This window comes from Pygoscelis adeliae, unplaced genomic scaffold (genome assembly GCF_000699105.1).
Source record: "Pygoscelis adeliae isolate BGI_AS28 unplaced genomic scaffold, ASM69910v1 Scaffold174, whole genome shotgun sequence".
NCBI classification, from domain to species: domain Eukaryota; kingdom Metazoa; phylum Chordata; class Aves; order Sphenisciformes; family Spheniscidae; genus Pygoscelis; species Pygoscelis adeliae.
In genome coordinates this window covers 7107454-7134248 of record NW_008824676.1, presented here as the reverse complement: position 1 = coordinate 7134248, position 26795 = coordinate 7107454, and the positions used below count along the sequence as shown (strand labels likewise).

General features: G+C 36.5%; 1 protein-coding gene across 1 annotated transcript; it reads left to right on the top strand.

Moving 5' to 3' along the window:
* The first annotated feature begins 224 nt into the window (after nt 1-224).
* EIF3E (eukaryotic translation initiation factor 3, subunit E) lies at nt 225-24237 on the top strand. Its single transcript, XM_009323106.1, has 12 exons — nt 225-347; nt 3980-4097; nt 8022-8064; nt 8532-8636; nt 10678-10803; nt 12310-12434; nt 13508-13634; nt 15711-15812; nt 16794-16903; nt 22483-22585; nt 22840-22974; nt 24069-24237. Exons 1-12 carry the CDS (start codon nt 290-292, stop codon nt 24105-24107), a joined length of 1191 nt encoding a protein of 396 aa, XP_009321381.1. The 5' UTR covers nt 225-289; the 3' UTR covers nt 24108-24237.
* The last annotated feature ends 2558 nt before the right edge of the window (nt 24238-26795 follow it).

The window sequence follows — 26795 nt, the reverse complement described above, 5'->3', positions numbered from 1 at the left end:
ATTTCCTGCTATTTATGGTATCTTGCCAAGACTGGAAATGTAGAGAGGCTGTATAGTAAACACACTAAATGACAGAGCTGTGAGATCTTGCAAAGCTATGAGATTTGATGTTTAAAACTGTTTAATTGGACAAAAATCCATAAATAAACTGTATCATAAAGGTAACTACATAATATGAATTGGAAACTATTTAATAGTATTCAAGAAAATCTGTTGTTAATTCCTATTTCAGATATACAATGAAAAAGAGCTACTCCAAGGAAAACTGGATCTCCTTAGTGATACCAACATGGTGGATTTTGCTATGGATGTGTACAAAAATCTTTATTCAGATGAAATTCCACATGGTAAGCTGCTCATTTAGAACTAAAATGTATTTTACAACCTTTGTATCTGAAATAATAAACACTAGTGGTAATTTGCTAGTTGCACTCAAACTAGAATACGGTTTAACTTTGTGTCCTGGTTTCGGCAGGGATAGAGTTAATTTTCTTCCTAGTAGCTGGTACAGCGCTGTGTTTTGGATTTAGTATGAGAATAATGTTGATAACACACTGATATTGTAGTTGTTGCTGAGCAGTGTTTATACTAAATCAAGGTCTTTTCAGCTTCTCATGCCCTGCCAGTGAGAAGCTGGGAAGGGGGCACAGCCAGGACAGCTGACCCAAACTGGCCAAAGGGATACTCTGTACCATATGATGTCATGCTCAGTATATAAACTGGGGGGGAGTTGACCGGGGGGTGGTGACTACTGCTTGGGATCTGGCTGGGCATCGGTCAATGGGTGGTGAGCAATTGCATTGTGCGTTGCTTATTTTGTATAGTCTTTTATTGTTATTATTTTCCCTTTTCTGTCCTATTAAACTGTCTTTATCTCAACCCACAAATTTTACTTTTTTTTCCCCCATAATTCTCTCTTCCATCCCATGGGTGGCAGGGACGGGGATTGAGCGAAGGGCTGTGTGGTGTTTAGCTGTCTGCCGGGTTAAACCACAATACTTTGGCCTTAACGAAAGGATGTGCAATACTGAAACAAATAGAATCCCCTGATCCTGGGAAGTTTGGGTCTGTTGGTCTATCAGGAACTTAGTCTTTAAGTGATGTCTGAAGTATTTCAATGCTGATGTGGTTATTTCTAGCACTAGGTGTAGCCTAATAGAGTTGCACTTATTTTTCATCTGTCAAATTAAAACACTTGCACAATGATTTGGGGTCACTAACTTTTTCTTTAAAGCATCCAGTATATTAAGGCTAGATTTCCATTGTAAGAAACTCCATTAATCCAACTGTCCATGGTGGCTTTTTAGACTTTGAGGAGATACGTATGTTTTTGAAATTACATGTTTTCCTCACTTCCATCAACATATAAACTGCTGTTGCTGTTCCTCTGGAATAAAACCAATGATAACTAATATTATCATAAGGAATATGAAATTTAATCTCTTACTGTCTTCTCCGTGACTTTTGGAAACTTTCCTGTTTACTTCTTAAATGTCTGTCTTCCTGAGGAGTGTTTGCAGAGGGGGAGAAAATTAGAATATCTTGTTTTCTCTAATTTCTACCCTTCATGGTTTTTTTTAGTGTTTTGGGTTGGCTTGTTTTTTTTCCTGTGTTGTTGTTTCTTTTTTTCTGGGTTGGTTTTCTGTTTTGGTGGCTTGTTTTCCTTCCTGACCCTAGCCTTTGAATATACACTTTCTTCCTATTTCTCCATCTCTTTTCACTTTGTGGAATTCCTCACCTTTTTCTAAACTAGTGGGACTACAGCCTGTTTTGCCTGCAGCTTAGGAGGAAGAGACTCAGGTGCTTTTGCGTAGTCAGGTACAAGATCCAACTGTTCTGCCTCTGGGTCTTACTCTTTTCGGGCTCTTTAAAGAGTTGGCAGTTAGCCTCTTTGGAAATACATGAAGAGAGCTGATAGAGTTATGGACGTTGGATTCAATGTTTTGACCAAATTTTTGATATGCTAGCATTAGATGTTCTTGTTTATGGGTGTATATGGAATGATGTGTGGGACTGATAACAAATAATGAGAACCGGAGGTTTTCACTTTTGTAATCTAAGAAGCAGTTGTAATGATAGCTTCACCTTTAGGTTACTTGTCAGTTCTACTGATTTAAAAAAAAGTCAGACCGTCTCAGGGCTGTAAAAATCTCAAAGCTGAACAGGTTTTCCTGTTTCTTTCCTTGCTCCAGCCTTTCTAAACTGTTGAAGAATAATATTGCTGTTATCAGTAGTAAGTAAATAGTAAAATGCAAAAGTAGTAAACAGCACAAGAAATAGCAATCCTAGTACACTTTCACAAAGTAACTAGTCTTATGTCTCTAATATTCTGATTACAGCCACTTATTCAAGCAGGTTGCTAAGTGTATAATTTCATCAGGTCATACTGCAAGTAAGTTGAATGAATTTGGTCACTGGGAGAGGTCTGCCTTCATATAGTCCAGCAATTTCCACACTTGTAATGTTTTTCTTATACTCTTCTCAAACATCTCTTAAGATTTTTATGCCATCAGTTTGGCAGGATTTTTTTATATGATGACTTACTGTTGTTTGATCTGTGGCTTTTATTCAACAGTATAAAATTAACTTAAGCAGAGGTAATACTTTCATGTGGAGTCAATTGTTCAGGGTGCTTGCTTGTACAGCTTTCTATGAAAAGGTCTTAACTTACTCTGAGATCTTTCTGGTATGTGTCATCTTCATGCATCAGTGCTTATCAGAATGTATGTACAGACAGGTTCTTTCTATTTGTGGAGTTGCTGGCTTCATTAGAATTTTATGCTGTTTTGTTGTTGTGGGTTTTTTTGTTAAGACTTCACTGTTTTAAGTACTCAAAGCTAAGTTCACTTACACTATTATGCTTAGAAATGTCCCTGCACAATTTATAGTTGCTTTTGTCTTGTCTTCCATGGGATCAACTTACATTTACAGAGCCAGGAGATGTCACAGGAAAACATTTTCATACTGTTAGTAAGTCAACTGAATGGTTTTTCTTTCATCTGTTTCCCCTTCCTATCTTATAATCTCAAGAGTCATCTGAAGTGGGAGATAATTTCTCCTTATTGGAACACTTCCTATCAGGCAAGTCATTCTTAGATTTAGGTTGGGTCACCATTATGGTATTAGCCACTTTGGACCTCTTTTACAAATATATATGTAGTCAAGTCACGAAAGAATGTCTGATATGTTCACTGTGGCGTAGAGTGTCCTGGTGTGTGGCTCACTTTCACGGTTTCCAGAGACTCTTCTCCCCTGGGATTTGGTCTTGGCTTCTCTGATCCCATATGTTTCTTGGCTCACATAGCCAGTCTCAGGGTGCTACTGTTTTTTCTTTAGTGGTTTTTTTAAGCATATAGGCTTTTCTGAATTTTAAGTATTCATTTTATTGCACTGGTAGCACTCAGTGAGGAGGCTTGGGTCTGTGTAAAATAACCCTAAAGCTGTTAGTTCTGTTTCCTAATGCTTTTGCATGCTTAATTAGAACATTAAACCATAGTGTTCCAAATCCTAATTTTGCATATTGAGCTGCTTTAAATTCTTCCTGTCAATTTTCAGTTAAGTATTCTAAAAATGTTCTTTCAAACCTGGTTAGTTAGAGGAAAATCAATCTTACTGGTATCATAGCACTGTTTACTTTCTTCCAAGTTTATTTGGAATAAGTGAACTTACTTAAAAGGTGTTTCTCCCTTAGTGGAAGCCTGAAGATACTTTGTCTAATACAGACTTTGCTCCAGCTATACCTGATCTTTAGTGGCTTGATTAGAACTCCACACAAGAGGAAAGGAACCAAACGTTAGAAGCTTTTTATTAAGTTAATGAATTGTTAGATACCTCTGGTTTTGTAACTTGACTGAGAGGACAAGCGAGGTAGAAATTGGGAAGACATGTTCAAATGTGCTGTCAGCACCATGTAGTTACAGGTTGGTTTCTGTAAAAACTTAAGGCATTACATTAAAATCCTTTTTGTTTGTGTGTTTAGCTTTGCGTGAGAAGAGAACAACTGTTGTTGCACAGCTGAAGCAGCTTCAAGCTGAAACTGAACCTATTGTCAAGATGTTTGAGGATCCAGAGACTACAAGGCAAATGCAGTCCACTAGGTAACTTCTAACATAATTTCTCAGGACGGTTTGTTGGTACCTCTTAGGTGTTGATGGTAAGAATGCTCTCTGTAGTGACTGCAAAGAAAGACATTTTTACTTCCAGCCAATATTTAAGTGCTTGTGGCCAGGTAATTGAAATTGCTGGACACAATTTACTCTTTTCAGTGCTTCTACCTGCTGTGCATAAGGTATCTCTGTTGTTCTTAATGTTCATGCATCAACTTGGGACAAGTGACAGTCGTAATTTAGTGCAGTCAAATCACAGCCAAGATTGGTTTTGGGAAGGTTGGGGGGCTTTTTTTGTTTGTTTTTTGAGGGCGGTTGTTTGGGGGATTTTGAGGGGAAATACGGGCTGAAACAATTCAGATACTCTTTTCTAGGAGACCATCTGCCCTCTCTCCCTTCTCTACCTTCCACAAAGGATTACAGAGTGCCGTCTTTCTTAGTCTGGGGGGTCTGGTGGATAAGCATCCTTTCAGCCTCATAGCACATATTTCTTTCAGGAGTCCTGTCCTTCCCCACCTCCTGAACTGGCCAACTTGTTGGTGTAAGAGAGTGGTCATAAGGGTCTTTTTAAGACGTATCCAATTTCTTCTCACTGCTTACGGGAGTAATTAGAGTGAGTTTGCACATTATATCTGAGGACTATGAGAGTTTTCTTATGGTTAAGCATGAATTGGCCCTGTAGGAAAGAGTTCAGCTGTCATCATTGAGGAATTAACTGTGCAACTTCAACGGAGGGGTGGGTAGGTATTTGTTTAGTGTAAATTACTGCTTGTTGCCTTTATAGAGGAAGCATTGTTATTACTGTTGTAAATGTGTCTAACCAACTCTGGAAAACTAATTAGATTCCTTCTTCAGCCTTACCTGCTCTGAGACTTCGAATAGAGCATACCACATCAGATAAAGCACCTATGGCTTGACTTGAATTTGAAGGTGAAGCCTGTGCTTGGATTTATTGTTGGCAAGCTTTATGTATCTACTGATATGGAAGACTGTAACGCTGTTTCTGGAATTTTCTTAGAGAAACATCGAATGCACAAACTTTTTTCTAGTCTGCCAAAATCTTCTTGATGAGGCGTACCTTTGTTTGGGAACAACCCCCCTGAAGAAAATGGGTCCCTCAAGGGGGAGGAACTTGACTAGAATTTACTCCTTGTTTCAAGTGCAGTTTATCATCCTTCTTTCCTTTCCCCTCTTTGCCCAACTGGCTGATAAACTTAATCAACTCTTTTGGCCTGTGTTTTCTCCACTATGTGCATTGTTTTCAGAATTTGTTATAGTTTAACTTACAACTTGGTCAGTACAGAAATAGTGAGGTGCAATGCATTGGATCTTAATGGACAAGTGAAACGATGTCAGTAGAAATCATGAAATCTGTTAGCTTTCCAGCACTTCAGAAAAAGCTTCTATTTTCTGTTCTGATATCACCAGAATGTACTTAAACTTCTGCTCTAAAAAGCATTGTTAGGATAAGTAAGCCACCTTTGTATATGATTTCAGCCTGAATATTTGTCGGATAATTATACTAAGAAAAGGAATTACATTTGCTTATGACTTGGGTGGTTATGCAAAGCCAGGAGCCACTTGACAGCTTTTGGAAGTATAGCTTTGAAAGTGAAAGGCCCAATTGCCATTAGTTAACTGCCCTGAAGTTATTAACTGGGACTATCTTAATTTAAATAAAAGATCTCCTGATACTATCACAGCTCTATTCAAATCTAATTGAACTTCTGATCCATATGTAGAGATCTTGTTCAATTCTTGCTTTGCCTTTAGCCAGTTTTTATAAAAATACTTGGCCTCAAAAAAAATTACTATGTTGCAATTCTAAGTACTATCATTTATTGGGAAATGTATTGTGTTACTTGACCTTTGAGTCACAGAAGTTGGTCAGTAGTACTTATTCCAAATCGGAAATGTTATGTTTGAAAGCAAGAGGTAAGATCAAAAAATGAACGGAATATAAGTTGCCTAATGCTATAAAATATTAGCCCTGTTACTCACATGCAGCAAGTTTTGTTTCAGAACTGGTACATCATTTCTTGTTTTTAAAATGTTTTAAAACTTTGCAGCTTAGAAATACTGGTTTTGGTTATTGGCTTGACAGAATTTCTAATCCACATTGTTGGGGTTATACAGTATTGGGGAGAATCAGGCTGAAAGGTGTCAATCTGTCTAGACCAGAGTAGTGTGCTTTAGATAGTAGAAAGCAACTTTTGATTCTTTGACTTTTATGAATTTCTGCTGGTGACTTGGAATCGATCAAATTTAGAGCTGCATATTATCAGGGCTTTAGATCACTGCTTTTGATCCACAACAGTCCTGTTTGGAACATCAAAGTCTGGGAAATGGTGGAAGATGATGTGTGAATGAGACTTTGCAAGTGGAAGTTCTTTCAAGAATAAGCCAAAATATTTCACTTCCTTTTTTCTGTGCAGCCGTTGGAGGACATTGACTTTAAAATCATAGAGGAATAGTCAATATTCGTCATCCTTGAAGTATGTTCCACTGAAAGAAACCATGAGATAATTTCATTGCTTCCACACGTATTACTGGGAATTGTCATTCTTGGCTGCCTTGGCAATGTGCCATTTCCCTGTAGAATCTTATGGTATAAGTTCTAATTAAACAAACTTACAGCTTTGTAGTCATTTGTTTCAGAGTAAATGGGGAATTTTTCCCCTGCATACACTTCTACTGTATTGTTGTCCCAAGAGTAATTTATAGCTTGATGCTCTCCTCTTCAGTTAAATCTTGGGTACATGTTCTATCAAATATGGTAGTTCCATGGATTGTCCAAGTCATCTTTACCACATGATTAATTGAAGTGTGAATGTACAGAGGAGACGAAGTGGAGGGTAGCTACAGGTATAGAAGCATGCCCAGGGGCGTGGGGGGCTGGAGAATAGAAAACATGTCATTAATTCTTTCTGTATTGTAGAAAGGCAGTCCGTACAAAGTGCCAGACTGAAAATACTTTCACTTAAGAGTAGGAATTCAACTGTGTATATGAATTCAACTGTGGTTCTTGTTGCAGAAGGTTGCAGCAGAGTTTGAATGGAATTCTTACTGCATTGAAAAGCTGGTGTGCTAAAATTTCACTCTAAAAGCTGATGAAGATCCATTGCGGAGACTGGATAAAAAATTATTCATTGAGTTAACTATTGTTTAAAAATAGGTATCTAAAGTCCTGTGGTCATTAATATGAGACTTACTAATGGTAGATAATTTCATGCTTGCCTACTGGAGGCTTGAACTTCCCTTTGATGTAGATAATACTGCTTGTCTTTTTATTATCCATGTTGAATAAAAAAAGCTTTGGAAATGTGATCATATGTGAATTAGGTGTTTAGAACTTACTAAATGTGATTTTTTTTTTTCATTCTGCAGGCATTTGCTGTGGTAGAGGTATTCTTGCTAGCCACTGTGTCCCAGTACTAATAGAGGGATAAGTTTCCCTTCTAATTCTATTTCACTTTAGTCTTTGCCATTTTTTTCTGTTTCCTGTTAATTCAAACTGCTTGGCTAGAGTAACTGCTGTGGAATTAGAACATGGGAGTGGGAAGAGTTCTAAGTCAGAATTTAACTTTCATACTGAAAGCTAAGGATGATATCAAATTTAAAACAACCTCCCACCCTTTCTTAACTCTAGTTATTGCTGTAGGTGGCCTTCTTTATTTAAAATTATAATAACTTTAAGATTTTGAAACTTCATGAGACTTTAGGAATAGTTGGCTCACTACTTCTGCAGCTGCTTTTGCACAACAAGTGGAGGAATATCACTTCAAATTTATACTCTATTTGGGTATTTTACTTTTAACAGCTAAAGGTTCTGTTGTGTAGCGCGTTGCATAGCGTGTTGCATAGTGACAATCAGTTTGTTATGTAAAAACAGCGGTTTTTATCTTTTTATTATAGGGATGGTCGGATGCTGTTTGACTACTTAGCTGAGAAGCATGGTGTAAGTGTTTTAGTTCTTATATCTGTTTGAATTCAGTTCTAAATATTTCCACCCAACCTCCCTTATAGCCAACAGCTTTGAGCAATTATGGACAAGCATTTTGGCTTGTTTCATGTCAATGTAGCTAATAGGCAGAATTCCCGATGCTAACATATTTCATTTGAATGCCTTTGAACTTTTAATTTTTATACAAACAAAAATAAAGGTGGAACTTAATGTTAGCTGCATCCTTGTAAGTAAGATATGCTTTACTTTGTAATACAGAATTTAACCTTTTTTCCAGTACTGGTATGATCTTTAATTCAGTGGCATGGATTAAGAGTATAATAGTTTTCTATTGTCTTTCATGTGTACAATGTCTTTCAAAGAACTTAAAGACTTCAGAGGTTACTTTACTATTAAAATTGGCTTGTAACAGCATGTTTCTTTTTTCCTAGTGAAGAAGGGCTTTTTTTATTTCTTTTCAGTTTAGGCAGGAGTACCTAGATACACTCTACAGGTATGCAAAATTCCAGTATGAATGTGGCAATTACTCAGGAGCTGCTGAGTATCTCTACTTCTTTAGGGTTCTGGTAAGTTTTTGGTGTGGTTTGGTTTCGGGTTTTGTTTTGTGGTTTGTTTGGTTTTCTCCAATGAAATACTTAAACCAGTAAGTTGTCTGCATTAATTCTTAAAATATAATACTTTTGAGCTTTTTTGAGACAATTGCTGTGCACCAAAGAAAAGTTGAAAATAATTGTTAATAATCATCACTGACTATTGTCCAGCAACTCTATTATTTTCATGCTGAACTCAGAACTGTCCTTTAAATTTGTAGGTCTTGTGGTAACATTTAATTAGAGAATAGGTCTTCTTTCCTCCATGTAAAATGTATCCTGGAAAAAATATTAAAAAAAAAAAAAAAAAAACAAACCAGCAAAATGAGAACTTGTTTTTGTGCACAGATGTAATCAACAGCAGTGAAAAGCTTGCAGGTGGTTTGAATGTAATTGGTGCTAATGGTGAACTGCCAGCTACTTATCTGAACTCTCATCTGTCTTCTCTTGAATTTTCTGGTGGATTTAAGAGTATGTCATCTGCCTAGGAAATGTAAACAGCTTAAATGAGAATTGTAGAACCAGATCCATCGTCTCTGAAGCAACTCTTTTCATGTTGTTGTAATTCATATCATTTGTTAATGGTGGGAGTGAATTTTGAGAATGAAGATTTAGTGTCTTGTAAGAATCTCAACACAGTAAATATATTGTTGGTGGTCAGTGAATGTGCCATTTTACTAACAAATGGAAACTTAAGGTAACTGCTTGAAAATCCGGATACTGTAGCTAGAACAGCTGCAGTATCTAAAGGCAGTTATTGTGAATAGCTAACTGTAATTACATGATTTGGAACCAGCACAGTGCATGTGAACCTCCTCAACTAAAAGTGTCTGCTAAATTGGCACCTTGGTTGCCTTGAAGGTAATGACTTCTAAACTGTATCTCACAATATGTAGAGTGATTGTTGAAAATATGTAGTGATTCATATGTTGAGGTTTGTTCCTTGCTGCCTAATTTCTAGTCCCATCTAAAAATATCCTTAACTTTCTGAAATACTGCTAGAGTAAATAACAATAACTTCTGTAATTGACTGTAATTAAAGAGGCAAAATTGGGAAATATATCTTTAATCAGAATAGGGTTTAAAGTAGGAATGAGTTGAATTCTTAGCTTTATCATCAACATTTAGACTAACTTTCAGCATTATAGGTACATTCCATGTGCTGAGAGAGGAAATAAAAGTTATGTATGTAGGTTTGTGCAGCTGTCTTTAATTCTTTGTGCTTTAATTCTGGGCTTAGCATTATGTTCTTATGTCAAATAACTAATTTCAAAAAGTGAAGGACTGTTTTTGTGCTGGTAATGGCTTGGTATAGGACTCTTGTTGCTAACTCTGATGGGAGAAGATTTGTTTAAAGTTCTGTGTGATGAAATGTAACCTATGAAAGAACTATTGTAACTGATCTGAGAACAGAATTTGACGCTGTGAATGACCTAGTGTAACTCATTCCTGTATAAAACTACACAGCTTGACCTTAGGACTACCCTTCCAGGAAATAGATTCACTACTGCAAAGCTGGAGTTTTACTGGACATTCTGTAAGAAGTATGCCCTTTGGCACAGCATTAGCAGAAAGAACTTTGAGTACTAGCTTTTTTTTTAAGGTGATTACCTACTGTCATGATGTTCTTTAGGAACCTGCTTTGTAATAACCTTGTTTTAGTAGTTTAGTAGCATTTTTATATGGTGTGTTTAAAAAAAAAAAATTGGAACCAGTGTGTCATCTGGTGCTCAGCCATTTCTTTCTTTTTTTTTTTTTAACTTAAACTGCAGCAGCATGGAGCTTTGTCTTACTTTGATGGGATTTTCTAGTTTCTACTTCAGAAGCTTTACTGTTTTTTCTTCTGTACCTAAATTGCTTTTTCAGAGAAGGTACTCATTTGGAAAGATAGGACCATGCAAATTTGATATCTTGTAAATTAAAAATACTGCCAGAAAATATTTTTCTTATTTTTTAAAGTAAATAATAATTAAAAAAAATACTAAGAGTATGACTTTGTTGCTGTTGTTGAAAATAGGTTCCAGCAACAGACAGAAATGCTTTGAGTTCTCTGTGGGGAAAACTAGCATCTGAAATTCTGATGCAGAACTGGGATGCAGCCATGGAAGATCTCACAAGACTAAAGGAGACAATAGATAATAACGTAAGTAAAATCTTGGTCATGTTAGTAAGGGGAGAGGTTAGAGGTGTTAGCATTCAAGTTTTATTATGATTCACCTGCAGTCCTGTTTAGGAGTAGTTTACCACCTTTTCACTAGATAATTTGTTAATAATAGTGGGAGGGTCAAAGGGTACTTGTGAAGAAATAGTGAAGCTTCCTTTTTCAAATTACTTGCTTTGCTCTTACCACATTTGAAAATGTAGCTGAGAACTCTTAGGGTTTTTCCAGTAAGCAAAAAAACTAGGCTCAAGGATGATTCTGAGGGCAAGGTATCATTGTGTGAAATTGTTTGCTGCTTAAATTTCAGATAGTTGTACTATTCATCTTCTGTAAAGGATAAAATGCATGTAACTGAACTATACTCTTCTCACATGAAAGTAACACTTTTAACAGAAAACGCAAGATAGCTCGTTTTTTGGAAGTAGTTTTCAGCCAATTCAGCAATTCCTCATCAGCTCCTGAGTTCAGATGAGCACCAAGAACATGAAGAGAAAGAGTGGGGCTGCAGTACTAATTCAGAGCAACTGGGGTGATTAAGGACCTCTCGGTCTTCCTCTCTGCTCATGGGGCTTCAATGGCCGTATCTGAAACGCGAGAGCCTTACTCTCCTGAACCAGAATCTTGAAAAGGTGTTTGGTGTCTTGTTTCACCCATGCGCCTCCCCACCCCCCAACCCGACTTGTTCTTTGTGTGACAGATAACCAATGTTAACAAATTTTCCTTCTCTAACTTTCTCATCTTTATGAACCTATATGGTTGTAATAGACTATTAAATTTGACTTATTCATTAGACTCCAAGATTTTTTTAGGATAGAATCATAGTAGTTAGTTGACATGCTCTTTGCAGTGGTTATTGCTTGCTATGTCAGTTCATTCTCAACACATTGCTTTGCAATCTGTTTGAAGTGCTGCTGAGATTTGGAGCTAATACAGATACTTAGAGCTGAATCCTTATTCGTGCATTATCAGCTGGTTTAAATGAAGATAGTTACATTCTCATTTCTTGGCTGAAAGTGATTATGGTATTTTATCATTGTCTGAGAGCGTATGGCAAAAAAGCTCTTGTGAGGCTTTAGAAAGGAATAACAACTGAAAAGCTAGAGAAGCCAAGTAGTTCTTCAGATCACATCTGAAGAGGGAATACAAGAAACAATTCAGCATTAAAAAGGGAAGTAATAACTTATATTAGTATGTTGGTCTTTGGAGAACTAAAATCTATGCTCTTGCCGTAACAGAATACAAATTTTGGCAAACAGTTTGGAATATAGTATTGGAAAATTTATCTTGGTTATAACTTTCAGCAGATTTATTTTTAGCAGATGACACGTTAAAAAGCTGGAGGTCAAACTCAACATGAGAGTGAGAACAGCTAAAAGGAGCCAGTGGAAAATCACAAATTTTTGAACAATTACAGGTTTTCATGCACTAGTATTCATGCAAACTTTCTGTGTTTTAGTTGACTTAAATCGATGTTATGTTTTCTTTTAGTCTGTCAGCTCTCCGCTGCAGTCTCTTCAGCAAAGAACATGGCTCATCCACTGGTCTTTGTTCGTGTTTTTTAATCATCCTAAAGGGAGAGACAATATCATTGACCTTTTTCTCTATCAACCACAGTAAGTTGTGTTGTGCTATGTTGGGGTCTTTAAATCAAAATGAAGGCAGATGATGAATGTGCAAGCTTGTCGAACACTTTTCAGCCCCAAGCCTGAAGCTGTTTCAGAAGTTCTAGTGATATTACCACTTTGAATTTTTGTGTATAATCTGCTTTTCTTGGTTTTACTTTCCCTTCAAGGAGAATAGGTCATGAAGTAGGAAGAACTGTGTCTTTTTTTCTGGTGCTTACGGGGGGACAGAATAAGTGGTTGTGCTAGATTACCAACTCCTACAGCATCTTTAAGGACTGTAGGGGAAGGTATTGTTCTGTTTTGATTTTACAAAACTTATTTAAGAAGGGTTCTTGAGGGAAATCTGAGAATAAAAATGAAAACTGAAACACTAGCCATTTGTGAGAGGACCAACTTCTTACATGTAGATCTAAGTCTAGAACAGCTTAACACTGAGAAATTAGTTACAAGTTTTGCTCTTTTTCTAGTATGTGGTTGGAGGTACTGTATTAGAATAGGAGAATAGTACTAGAGAAAAGCAGTTTAATTTTTTTGCATGATGATCCCAGTAGACTGGTAATTTGTAGTGGGCTTTTTTGCCTCTTCTTTGTTTCATAGTGTATGTGTTTGGTTTGTGTTTTTAATTTATACTTCTCACTTGTAAATATGGGCTAATTTTTTGGACAGTTGAACAGGAAAGTTGCAGGCTTGGATGCCAATATGAAAAAGGACTTCCTGTAGTTCTGTGTGCCTGTGCAAACCCCTCTTGTGAAATCAGTGTAGCTGACAGCTTAGGCCAGTGTTGACCTGAACTTAGCACATGGACTGTTCTCTTGTAGTGCTAGCCCCTTTTCTTCTCTCCCTAGTGCACTGCTACCTTCTCTTCCCCTTGCTTCCCTTCCCCCTCCCCCTATCCCAAAAAGATGATTGCAAGGTTAACAAATAAATCATCCTTCTATATTTGAATAAATGGTCAGTCATAAGCCCTGGTACTGTATTGCATAAAAGGTGCGTAAGGCTTATGAGTACTGTTTTGATGCAAAATTTGCATTATCTGTTTTATCTGTATTTTTTCTTTCTAGGTATCTCAATGCAATTCAGACAATGTGCCCACATATCCTCAGGTATCTGACTACTGCAGTCATAACAAATAAGGATGTTCGAAAACGTAGACAAGTGCTGAAAGATCTAGTCAAGGTTATTCAGCAGGTAAGGATTGAAATGTCCAATATTTTGTGTCCTTTTTTACTGAGACTTCATAATAACTTTATTCCAATAATATGCCTGGTTTAGGATTTCTACTGACATATCTTTGGTGCTCACTCTCTCTCATTGAACTAATTTCTCGCTGTACAGTAAAATGCATGTCAATCAGTGAGAGGACAATATTTTTTTCTCCTTTCATGTCAACAAGCAATGAGTAAAATAGAATATGTACTCAATTTTGCTTTTCTTTCTGTATGATTAAATGCAGAAAATTCAGTGAGATATGTGAAATGGCTTTGGATCTGATTCTTCTCTTTCAACCTTCCCTACAAGAGATCTTGTTTGCATTTCAAAACCACTGAACTGTGTGCATTGTTTTGTGTTCATGTGCATTTTCTTGAAAATGCTTCTGTTGTCACAGTTATATGAGGATGTAGACATGGACAAGAGCAATGAAAGAATTGTGCTTGATAAAAATCTTTGCCATAACGTCCTTGATTGCTATCCGAAATCGGCATGCAGCTTGTATATAAGCCATCATGCTTCAAACACTTTGAATGCTAATAACATATATTGTGAATAATAAACTATGATGTATATGTGACAGTGCAGTTATTACAGGCTAGCAATCAATTATATCCACTTCAAGCATTGATGTAACTACTGATGCAAATCAATGCAAAGATCAAATTTTAAGCATATTTTAATCTGTTTTTAAGCATTAGTGTTCACAAAAGAAGTAGCATAAGAAGCTATAAACTAGTGGAAGTGTTAAGACTCATCTTTTTTAAGCTAAAATCTGATTTTAGCATTGAACTTCTAATGTAATATGAACTTCTAATATTTGAAGTCAAGTAACATTTGAAGTCAAGTAACATTTTACAACTTCTTTTGCTTTCATTTTATCTTGTACAATTGGTATGAATAAAAAAAGGATCACTAGGGTGTTCCTTTAGAAAATACCAATACTGGCTTTGGTTTTAGAATATCTGATACTTATTTCTCAGTACTCTTTTACTTTGTATGGTTCATTATATCAAATCATGAAGTGGTGGAGGTTTTACAGATTTGAAAGCAGATCAGACAGGATAACTAGTGACTTGTCTACATAAGAAAAACAAAGCATTGAATGAAATAATTTGTCAAATGTCATATGGTAGGCTCATTGCTCTACTAGCAATTAGAGATTGCTAATACTTGCAGTACCTTTGCAAGTATTGAACTAATAGGTAAGCAGTTTGTTGTTCATCTCTACTAAATTTAAAAGGCGATCGATCCCAGACTGTTTTAAATAGTGGATGTCAATTACATGGTTAACAAGTACAATTTTGATGTAGAAAAACCTTTACCTATAAAACTGAATTTTAAACCTAAATAATGAGGCTGTAAATACAGTTCTTTGGGGAAGGAAAAATAACTTTGATCCAGAAAAAAAAATTCTTAGTAATTCCCTTAATCTGCTGATCTTACTGTATGATAAAGCAGATATTGACAGATATTGAGTTAAGCTGTCTTAAAATGTGCATTAGAGACATGTCAGAAGATGTTTAATTACATCTTAATTTACACAGATGTATACAGATCCAGTGATGTTCCTGCCTTGCAGTTGAGAAAGCTGAGTAATTCCTGTAATGCTGAAATAAGTTCAAGTATTTTGTATGTAGAAAGTAGCATTATTTGTGTTAGCTATGTTGTCCGTGTAAATCAATGATCATTCAATTTGAAGCATGAAGGATTTGGTGTTGGACTAGTCTGAAATCAGAATTTAGGAAGGCTATCTGTTCTACCATGTTTAAGAAATTTGGAGTTTTGATGCAGAACCAGCTCTAGTCTTTGACACTTCTCTAACCCAAAGATTGTAGCACTAAATGCTGAAGGTGAAACTACACTTCTGGTTGTTTAACCAGACTATTGCAGGGGGAAGCACGTTTATGCAGCTTTTAGAAGTGGAATTGTGAAATATAGCTTAATTTTTTTTTAAACTTGTTTCCAGCATTAAATTTTATTTGAAGACTATAATGAATACTCGAGTGACCTTGTGGCCTTGATTTCTAATATTGTTCCTAATTTTTTTGACAGGAGTCCTACACGTACAGGGACCCTATCACAGAGTTTGTTGAATGCTTGTACGTTAATTTCGATTTCGATGGTGCACAAAAGAAGCTGAGAGAGTGTGAAACAGTAAGGCTTACGACATTTATAAGACTTTTCTTCCTTTAAGTAAAGATTTCTCAAATTGACAATGGCCAGCTGATTTGTTTGATTCCATTACCAATGTTTTCTGATGACCTTTAATTCATGGGGGGGGTGGGTTGACAACTCATTCTGTAAGACTTAAACAAGACTTACCGGTAAGGATATAGCTTTAAAATTGTATTTAAGCAGTTCTAGAACAAGAAATGAATCATGTGGTTGGCTGAGCTTCAGCTTTTCCATTAGTGTTTGAGAAGTGCTTGAAGAAAAGCTTGGATTTGTGTTTTGTTCTGAAGGATACTACATACTGGAATTGTAGTGGTGAAAAGTAATGTGAAATCGCATTAGGATAGTTCAGTCCGTATTCTTGGAGAATTCTTAGTTAATCTACTGTCAACAGTTAAAGATACCTAACACTCAGGTTGAGTAGTGTAAAAGTTAGTATTTCTAATAGCTGAACGTTAGTACCAATTCTTATAGCCTCTGGTTTAGCTTGCCTTTTATTAGTGTTAGTCACTTAATTGGGTAAATCAGAAGGCTTATCTTCACTGCATAGGGCTGGTAGTCTTGTAATCTGAACTTTATAGACACGCTTGCACTACTAAGGAAGCAGGTTTGCATGGTAAGGAGAATGCTGATCAAATTGCAGAGTGAGAGAAGAATCCTACAATATGAGGGAGGAGTTAAATTTTGTGTTGGAGGGATCTTCAGTAGAACTATGACAGCAGTAGACCTTGTTCTCTTCTTGAGTCAGACCTCAATGATCATGTCAGCATGTGATTTTAATTTAGTAAGCTGCAGAACAATGAAAACTTCTGCTAAATCTGTAGCTCTTTCTCCACATCTTGGAATATACCAAGAACTGTTTTTAGATGAACTGTTCATTGATCTTACTGGTAAACAACAGCAATAAGTAAATTACTACTTCTGTGTTTGTTCTCAGTGTTCCCTTTCTCCTTACACTTGCAGGTGCTAGTGAATGATTTCTTCTTAGTGGCATGCCTTGAGGACTTCATTGAGAATGCCCGCCTCTTTATATTTGAGACTTTTTGTCGCATCCATCAATGTATCAGCATTGGGTAAGATAATTTCTTGATATGGCAGTTTGAAAAAATCAGTCATGGATGGCAGTTTGACTAACAGTGTAAACTTTAGTAGTAAAACATTCAGTCATCAGATAAATAAAATAATTAACTAAAATCTAATTGGGTAGTTTTTCTAGTTTTAGACCTCTAATGTGATATACTTAAATTACAACAATCTTATCTTGAAGTTGAATTCTTGTGGTTAACTTTAAAACAACCTCTCTCTACCACCCCCACCAAACAAACAGTGCTTTGAAGCTAAAACTTTCTCATGGTGTCAAGTTAGATCTCTACTGGATTTAATGGGAAACTTCATACCCAGTGTCACCAAAGTCCAGGTGTTTTAATTTGGAGCTCAGTTCCACACATATTGATACAGAGTGGTAATATTAAGTAAATACAAATTGTGAATACAGCAGTTGCTTAAAATTTATTTGTATTTGATAGATACAGATACCCATGTCTGTCTTACAGGTACGTTCTTTGAAAGTTATTAGAAGTGTATTGCTTTTTTCATTAATTAAATAGAAAACAATGGATCTCGATCTTATTCCCTGTAGCATGAAGTGAGTGATCCGGCTGTAAGAAAATGATGTTCTTAGCAAGGATGTCTGTCGTTTACTCAAATTAATTTTGTAAGAGCAGACTTTTCAAATGGATCGGCTCCGATGCCTCTATTGTAAAAAAAATAAGCAGGAAGATGTTGTTATGCATGCTTGAGATCCCTTTCCACTTGGCCTTTGCCCCCGTTGCCCATATTTCCATGTCCCTTAAATTTAAAAAGGAAAAAAGTGAAGTGAAAAACTGAATGTATGAAAATCTCAATGGTAGAGAACAGTGCAGAGATCCTTGAGACAGCAGAAACCAAAGCTGCTAAATCGATCAAGTTCAATGGAGTCTTGTTACCAGCTTGCATCCAGAGCAAATGTGTGCATCTGGTCCTCTGAGGAAGCGATTTAACGCTGCTTGATTTCAAAAGAAAAGGACTTGAGAGAAAATTGTCTTGGTTTTGGAAGCTTATTGAAAGGATTGCTTTTTTTCGTGGATAGGTATAGCTGGAGAAAGGGCAAAGATTCTTTTAACCTCTGTTCACTGGGTGAAACATTTGTCTTCAATGCATTTGGAAACTTTTTTGACCATTTTGAGCTGATACAAAGGATAATGACTTCAATGTAAAAGGCAAACAGTGAATTTGAGCATTTTAATCGGCTATGGTGTATTGTGTTTTAAACATAATCATAATAGTAAACTGAACTAGATGCTGTGAACAAAACTTTTCCATACTAATGTTGATTTTTATAAGGGGGCTAATACTTCATCTAAAATCACTTTAAGCAGAGTACTGCACACTTAAGGATAAAGGGGTCTTGAATAAGTATTTGGAAGAAAAAATGTGAATATAGTTCTCTCAGGGATGAGTTTCTGGGGAATAAAAAAAAACCTGATAGTGTCTTGCTAATTCCTATAAATGATTTCTAGTACTGTGCAATACTGCACATACTCAAGCACAAGTTTCATTGAAAACTAGATGTTGAAGTTTTTTTTGACTGAAGACTGGATGTCTTTCTCTAAGAAGTCTGCTGCTCTGATCTGGCTCCAGTCAATGAGCAAAGAATCCAGAGGATGTATCTTAAGTATGCTTCCAGTCTCTCTGTCAAAAGATACTGATAAACTGTGGGTAACATACCAGTGATTCATTACAGCAAAAATAGCAAGCTTACTTAAGAAATCAAGGTTTATGGTAGGTGTTGTCACTTAGTGTTTATTACTTATTTTACAATTCATATTTTTTGTGCCGTATGTGGTATTTCAAATTCAAGTATGATAGAAAATACTGTAGTTGGCGTTCCTTGTTATGTGTAAGTGATTCATGAATATAGGTAGCAGTGTCTTTATTTTATAAGCATTATAGCGTGTTCTGAGGCAAGTGATAAACTTTGAGCTGAGACATATATTTCAGATTGACATGGATATTCCTACCACGTATCACTTCAGGTAATTGCATGCAGAATCAATCGTCAGTAATGAGATTCTTTTCAATAGGTCATTGCGTTTTAAACGATGGACATGAGCCTTAAATTTCTGCACAAGCTGTAACAATCATTAGATTTGGGCTTATTAAGTGGGGTGCATAAGTGTTTTTTTGTGCGTTTCAGACTTGTTTTTGAAGAAATTAGCCAGTCGAAATGCTTTTAATTAAACATTTGACTGAGGCATAGTTCTTGCATTTCTTTGTCCACAAGTGATTTCCACTGCTATTCCTGGACTTGAAAACTAGTTGGTTGTACCACAGTGCTCGATAAGTACTGTTTAACTATTCAGAACAAATTTGAAAACAATTAGTGGGAAATCTGCTATTCCTTATGTTAAATGGAAAATAGATGGCTCACTTAATGTTTTTTTTAACTACGTACATCTGTTAGGCAGCTGACACTTTTCCAAAGGATGTAGTTGCTTTATCAGTTGTAACTTCAAATTTATACATCCCAAATCATCCTGCAATTAGTTTACTGTTTGAAATATCATGTTTAATAGGGAGTGATAGATTAATTCAGAATGTGTTTTGGTTAGTTTGATATACCTGTGTTTAATTGAAGAGCTGAATATGCTTCATTCTTTTCTATATATTTTTTTCTTCTGTGTGCAGTACAAGATAGGCTTATTTATATATGAAGATGTGTGGAATTCAGTAAACCTGCCTTTTAAGCAAGGGAGAACTTAAATAACACTTGCCCTAGCATGACCCAAATAAGTGAATCTCCTTATAAAACAGAGGGACAGAAATCTAAAGAACTGTTTTTGAAACTACCATTGGGAAGCAACCCTTTGAAATCACCTGTAACTTGAAATGGTAGACAGCATTCTTCAAATATTAACAAAATTATTTCATTATAATTCACTAAGTTTTATTGGATTATAGTGGGGATTTTCATAAACAATGGTAATCTAGAATACAACTTTTCTTGCTTCCATTCCTTAGTATTAATGGTGTTTAATATGTATTTGTAAATCTGAATGTGTCATATTACTTGAACTGGTAAACATGTATGGGGTGAAGCTGTAGCTTGTATCTCTTGAGAGTATTAGATACCTATTTTAACAGTGTGGTAGCAGAGTAGTGTTTGTTACATAATTGTAATCAGGATAGATCTTCAGTGCATTTGCTCTGGAAGGATGGAGAATGCTTTTTTTGGCTGTATGTCTTGCTTTACCAGGCAAGTACCTCCTCCATGTTACACATCCAGGCACTTTGGGTGGTGCTGGCTGCTCCAGTGTAGCCTGCAAGGAGACCCTAAAATGGAGTCCAGTTACCACAAGTGCTGGATTAAGGTTATCTTTTGTGTCAAAGGTGTGATAACATTTTAGCTTTTTTAATACAGATATCTTTATTTCACTAAGATAGTTGTTACTTGATAACTCTGGTTATTTTGTATTCAAACTTCAAATCCATGTAAATCTCAAAGCTAGAAGTTAGGGTAAAAAAGGATCTAAAACCCTATTTTATCTCGTCATTTTCATTCTGATTTGTAAGTTTTCCAAATGCATGTGCAGGAAAAAATACCTGTACAGCAGTGTGTCATTTCTGTCATGTAGCTGCATAATGCTATATGTTCATATAACACTTTTAATTCAAAAAAGGCCACCTCTGAAGAAGCTGAGCTAGTAAAACTTAGACATAATAGGAAAAGGTAGAATTATCTGCTAGGTGATAAAAAGCACTTCACTTTTTCTGGCTTGGAATGACTCTCTAGAAGTTTATGCCCTCTTCCCCTCTAAGTACACAGGGACTTTAGGTTAAGGAAAAAGCAAAATATAGGTGGTGTAGATTGGAAGGGACCTCTGGAAGTCATCTGGTTTAATCCTGTGCACACAATTACAACGCTGAGCAGGACCCACTGCAATGTTCCATTGTGCTCCTTAAGGCCTTGTCTAGTTGATTCTTGACTATCTCCAAGGATGGAGGTTTCACACTTCTATCCCAAAGGTAGGTTGCTTAATCACCAGTGTAGTGGTAGTAGCCATTCTTGTGGTCATCTGGAGGAGGAGTTATTTTATCTGAATCCTATTGATACTTCTAAAAGAAATATGAGAATTTTCCTAACACACACACACACACTCCCCACCTCATGTTCTTTCAGTTGGAAATTTCTTTAATTTCAAGTCACGTGCTTAACATCACTGATTTGGAGGTAGGAAAGAAATTTGTAGCTTCTTCCTATTGAAATATCCATCTTATTCTGCCTAGATGACTGAAAATTCCACAAAAAATCACATCCCTGATATCTTCTATTCTCTTGTCCACCTTAACTCCTTACAATTGCTAAGTCAACCACAGATGAACAGTTCTAGTGGAACAGTCGCTACTGCAGTTGGATTTTACCAAGCTCCAGATACTTTGTTACCCATTTGTTGTGTCACACTGAACTCACTTCAGCAAAATAAGTCCAGTGTTCTAGGTTACTTTGTTTTTTTTTCTATTCACCTCACTTGATGTTCATCTGTGACAAAAAAGGGAATTGGGAAAAGGGTGAGGGATCAAGAACATATAGAAGAGAAAACTATTAAGAAGAGTGTATAGATAGTCTAGCTAGGTAGACGAGCTAATAATTGATTCAAGTATTTGCTTGGCGCTAATTGTCAAGAGGAAAATAACTTTTTCAGGTGGAGAAAAATGTTTTTTTACAAGATCCTGTAAAATGGTGAGAAATTGACCTCTTGTGCAGCTCAGCACAGCCAGCTGGTGCTTTGGTCATGTCTGTGGCCCTTACCTCATGACTGTTACCTTAGTCTGAAAGCTGATGGAAGAATGAGTGTTTACAAATGTCCTGTATGAGCCAACTGCCAGCAGGAAGCTGAGGGAGTTGGCTAGAAAGCCGCAGGAAACACTATCAGAAGGAATTATTCCAGGACAAGAGTACTTGTTTCATTAAGAATTTTCCTTTCTCTGTCCTCCCTCACCATCCCTCCTTGAAATTGCAAGAAGTTTGACCACAGTGTATCTGTCACATATTCTATACCAAACTGTCTCATGGCTCTTGTTCCTGAAACTTCAGAGTGAAGTTTATTGCTAAACACTTTCCTGGACTAATTAGTCTAAACTTTCTTGACTGCTGGCTGGATTGAAATAAGAATAAAAGCAATTCAGTTGTTCTGTTTATAATGATGGTTGCTGTTTTGTGTTGTGGTGAGATTACTTAATTGACAGTTTTCCAAAGAATGTTCATGTAGACAAGGTTTAATAGGAATATACAAAAAATCATGCAGGTCAGGATTTAAATGCAAGATGATGTAGTTCAGAATGAGTAAGTATATACTTCAGGATGTGAATTCCTTATTCACAATGTCCCAGTGTAAAGCAGTGGGGGTGCGATACGTGCAGGAGTGCATGTATGTAAACTTTAGTCATTTCAGTCAAATGAAAGTATGCTTCCCAGAGGTGTGGTATTTATTGAATACAAGTCTTGGGCTGTGCCAAATTTTGTTAGTTTAACTTGTATTCTATAGTCCCTAGTCGTGTTTACCAACATCAGAGGGATTCTGTTTCACCTTTTGATAAGTCTGTTATCTTTTAGTATGTTGGCAGATAAACTAAATATGACTCCTGAAGAAGCGGAAAGATGGATTGTCAATCTAATTCGAAATGCACGATTAGATGCCAAATTGGATTCAAAGCTGGTAAGACTGTACAGGCGGATCGGAGTGAATTTGTTGAATTTTTCATTAAATTTCTTTTACTTTATTCAGGAACAGCAAGTTCTAATTTCTGCTGGTTTGTTTTTCTTTGCCCATAAAGTGTAGCGGACTTCATTTATTCTGTTTTGATTTTGTGTGTAAGATGATCTGTGAAAGCTCTGAAAGCAGAGCATTAAATTAAAGGCTTATGCATTCTGAGTGATTGTTAAATTTGCTGTATCTTTGCTGTGTTTTAGGGCCATGTAGTCATGGGCAACAATGCAGTCTCACCTTACCAACAAGTGATTGAAAAGACCAAAAGCCTGTCTTTTCGTAGTCAAATGCTGGCTATGAACATTGAGAAGAAATTGAATCAGAGTGGTAGATCTGAGGTTGGTATAAGTTATGTTTTTCTGAATTCCAGCTATCTTTTTTGTGACATATATTTAAGTATAATTCTTAACCTATTCCTTAATTCATCAGATGTACCTACTTCTAGTTCTGACACTAGGAATTAAACTGGAAAAGGTTTATTTTCTTATGGTGAGCATTAGACAGTGATTCTTGTTCTTACCCCATCACGACATATTCTTTTTTTGTTGCATAACTGTCATAATTTGATTTTTTTACTTCATTTAAATGGTCTCCTTCACCACCTGAAAAGGGCTGATTTTGGAGGGTGATGTTTATGAAAGTAGTTATATTACTTTGAGTACAACCCACTTGAAAGAAGTATCTGTAGGTGTGTATATAGTATTGAGAGAAGAATGAATGATGCTTGAGACTGGAACGTGAAAGAGGAGTTGTGCAAAACTGTAACTGTTAAACCTGTTTCATGAAATACTAGAGAATATAATTAGGTCAGCCAGAGGTTTAAGTAGAACCAGTGAAAATGAGAAAGTTGGCAAGATATCTGGTTTTGCCTCTGTCCACCTTACAATATGAGAAACTTTGAGGGAGAACAACAGTGTAAGGTGGATGACTGAGGTCCACTAAGGACCCAGCCATACATACTTAAAACAAAAAACCAAACAAACCACACATTAAAAGAACTTAGCCAAATAAAACTTCTAATATTTTCTTTCTCACTGCTTGGCTGAAATATTGGTGGAAGTTGGACAAGCATTGGTGCACTATTTATTCCGTTAAAGAGAAGTCACGTGAAACTTGCATGATATTATTTTCTTTAAAAAAAAATATAGCTGCCAAATTATTTTTATATTTACTTTGGAATGTTCTAGAACTTTTCCTTTTTGAAACTACTAGCTTGGAGGACTCAGGCTGTACGACTTAATTACAGCATGTATTTCTGCTATATCAACACTTGCTTTAAAATTATAGGGTATCCTTCACTAACTAACAATATTCCCACTTCATAGCCATGTATCAGTATTATGAATTTTTTAATAATTTCTCATAAATTTCAGTAACCAACAGATAATATAATAATTTCTTTTCTACTAATCCTTATTTATTTATTTTTTAGGCACCTAACTGGGCTACTCAAGACTCTGGCTTCTATTGAAATACTTCTGCAGAGGGGGCGGAAATAAGTTTTCATTTGACTAAAAAGCACATAAATATGTAACTTTTTTGAGAAAAGGTAATTGTATTCCATCTAACATTATTTGAATAAAATTGGCTAATTTTAACAGTCTGTGCATCTCTCTAACTTAAATAGTTAATACTTAATTATGTTGTATGGGGGCTTTTTAGCATAATGGTGTTCTGAAGCGTTTTGGACTACAGTTTGCAAAATTTAAAATGTAAATTCTGTTAGATTTGTTTGTACTGAAGGATGCTATTGCTCTGAGCTGTCTGAGTTTGGAAGTGGGGAATTATTTATTATCTATTGCAAATCATCGCATTTAAAAAAAATTAAAAGCGGATGGTACAAACAAATGGATCCCCACTGAACATCTGGCCAAACCAAAATCTTTTTCTGCACTTCCACGTTTTTCTTTGTTTGCCACAGAAGAAGCTTGGTAGAGCGAAGGCATGTGTAGCCTACACCTTTTATGAAACCTAACATAGTCTACATGCAGAATAATTTGGGTAGACAACCTCTGTGTTCATGCTTCAGAATCTTTCCTGTCCTAAATCTCACTTTTAATCTTGCCCAGTGTTGGAAGCTTTCTGGAGTAGAGCTTTTTGTTTCAGCGAGGGAAAAAGTCTTTCAAAAGGTCTGACTAATAAGCTGCATATGGTTTAAAGCTTCTATTTTGAAATCTGAAGTTCTTAAGATCCATGATGCAAACATGAAGCAACAAAACCCTGTATTGTTCAACTATTGTCATTTTAAAGGGGTTTAAGCTTCTGGGTTTTTCAGCTAGTGTTTCACACTTCCCTGGGTCTCCTTAGCACTTTCACACTGCAGAATATATCATAGCGCCTCAAAGCCAGAAAATCCAAGATCCCTTTTTTGGGTTCTGTGAAGTATGGTGACTGATCAATGAGGTGAATGTGAATATTGGAAAGGAAGAGGCACTACCTCTGCGTACAGCTTTGCATTTAAGGTTGAGAGGAAAAATGTATGCCTCACTTTAACCTTATTCCAACTGTGTACCTTTTTCCCTCTTTGCTCCTAAAGTTCTGGAATTCATCTACATGTGGAAAGTTGTTTTAATTCTCCAACCCTCCTGCTTACTGTCTGCAACTACATGTTGTTTGGGAAACAGTCACAGGAACTGATTTGTCCATGAAGATGGCAGGTGTCTTTCTTTAGAAATTATTTTCAAGGCAGGATTTTATCTTTACTCTCCCATGTCTAATCCTGTAGTATATACTATACCAAACTATAGTTTGGGGGTGGGGGGAAGCAGTCCATATGCTGGAGGGCAGGGTTGCAATTCAGGGGAACTGCAGCAGGCTGGAGGAATTGGCTGATGGGAACATCTTCAAGTTCAGCAAAGTCAAGTGTCAAGTCCTGCATCTGGGATGGAATAACCTCATGTAGCAGTGCAGGCAGGGGTCATGAACTAAATGGAAAGCAGCTTTCCAGAAAAGGACTTGGGGATATGGTGGACAGTAAGGTGAACACAAGTCAGCAGGTGCCCTTGTGGAAAGAGACATGCCCATAGCAGAACCATAGTGTCCTGTCTGGGCTTTATTGGCAAAGAGCAGAACCAGTAGGTTTATGGAAATGATTATTCCCCTTGTGAGAACACTGCTGAAATACTGTGACCAACTTTGGTCATCTTAATACAAGGCAGATATTGATCCTCTGGTGCAAGTCCAGTGGAGGGATACCAAAATGGTGAGGAGGCAAGAGCATGTGGCATAAAAGGAGAAACTGAGCAAGCTGGGTAATGTTCAGCCTTAAGAAAAGAAGGCTAAGACCAGACTTTGTTGCTGTCTTCAGTGCCTTCAATGGGAGGATTCACAGCAAGGCTGGTCTTGAAGGTGCATGGGGACAGGATGAGGAGCAATGGACACAAATTGGAACATGGGGAAATTCCAATTAGATTTAAGTGGTAGTGAAAAAGATAACTTTTTTTTACTATGAAAATGATAAAGCACTGCAACCAGTCACCCAGAGAAGTTATGGAATCTCCACCCTTGGAGATGCTCAACTTAATAAGTACCTGACCATCCTGATAGACTTAGACTTGCTTTGAGCAGGGAGTTAGACTCGATGACCTACAGAGGTCCTTTCCAGTCTCAATTATTTAATGTGTTAGATTTATTAATATGCATATTAACATTTTTAAACATACTTTAATACAGCAGAGTAATGGAAGTGTTTTCCAGCAGATGATTTAATCTAACTTCTCATTGTGCTATAGTCTAATCCTGTAATGCTCACAGTTGTAAAAAAGGGGGGGGAGGGGGCAGGAAGGGGCAAAAATCATACCTTCATGACTTAGAAGGCGATAGGTGTACAGGGCAGTTGCAAGGAGAATTGTTCTACTATTGCATAAAGGACTATAGAAGAATAGTTAGAACTGGGATACATGTGGGATGGGGATGTAATGAATGATTGTTTCTTTAAACTTTTTTCCTAGAAAGCATTATTTTTTCGTTACTAGCACATTCAGTGGGCACTCTGATTCTGCAAGCAGCTTCTTTTAGTCTCCTGTGTATGCTCCTTGGCCAGTTCTTGCTGTCATGCAGTGCTCTTCTGGTCCAAACCCCTTGTGCTGCACAACTGTTTGTGCCTTCAAATAACTGATCTAGCTATAAAAAACACTTTTTTTTTATTGTGCTTAATTGT

Excerpts from the sequence above, each read along its gene's own strand:
- EIF3E (XM_009323106.1), top strand. The coding sequence starts at position 290 with ATGGTGGATTTTGCTATGGATGTGTACAAAAATCTTTATTCAGATGAA. Across the intron at positions 16,904-22,482 it reads CATCAATGTATCAGCATTGG|TATGTTGGCAGATAAACTAA; the intron begins GTAAGATAATTT and ends GTTATCTTTTAG. Across the intron at positions 22,975-24,068 it reads ATCAGAGTGGTAGATCTGAG|GCACCTAACTGGGCTACTCA; the intron begins GTTGGTATAAGT and ends TTTATTTTTTAG.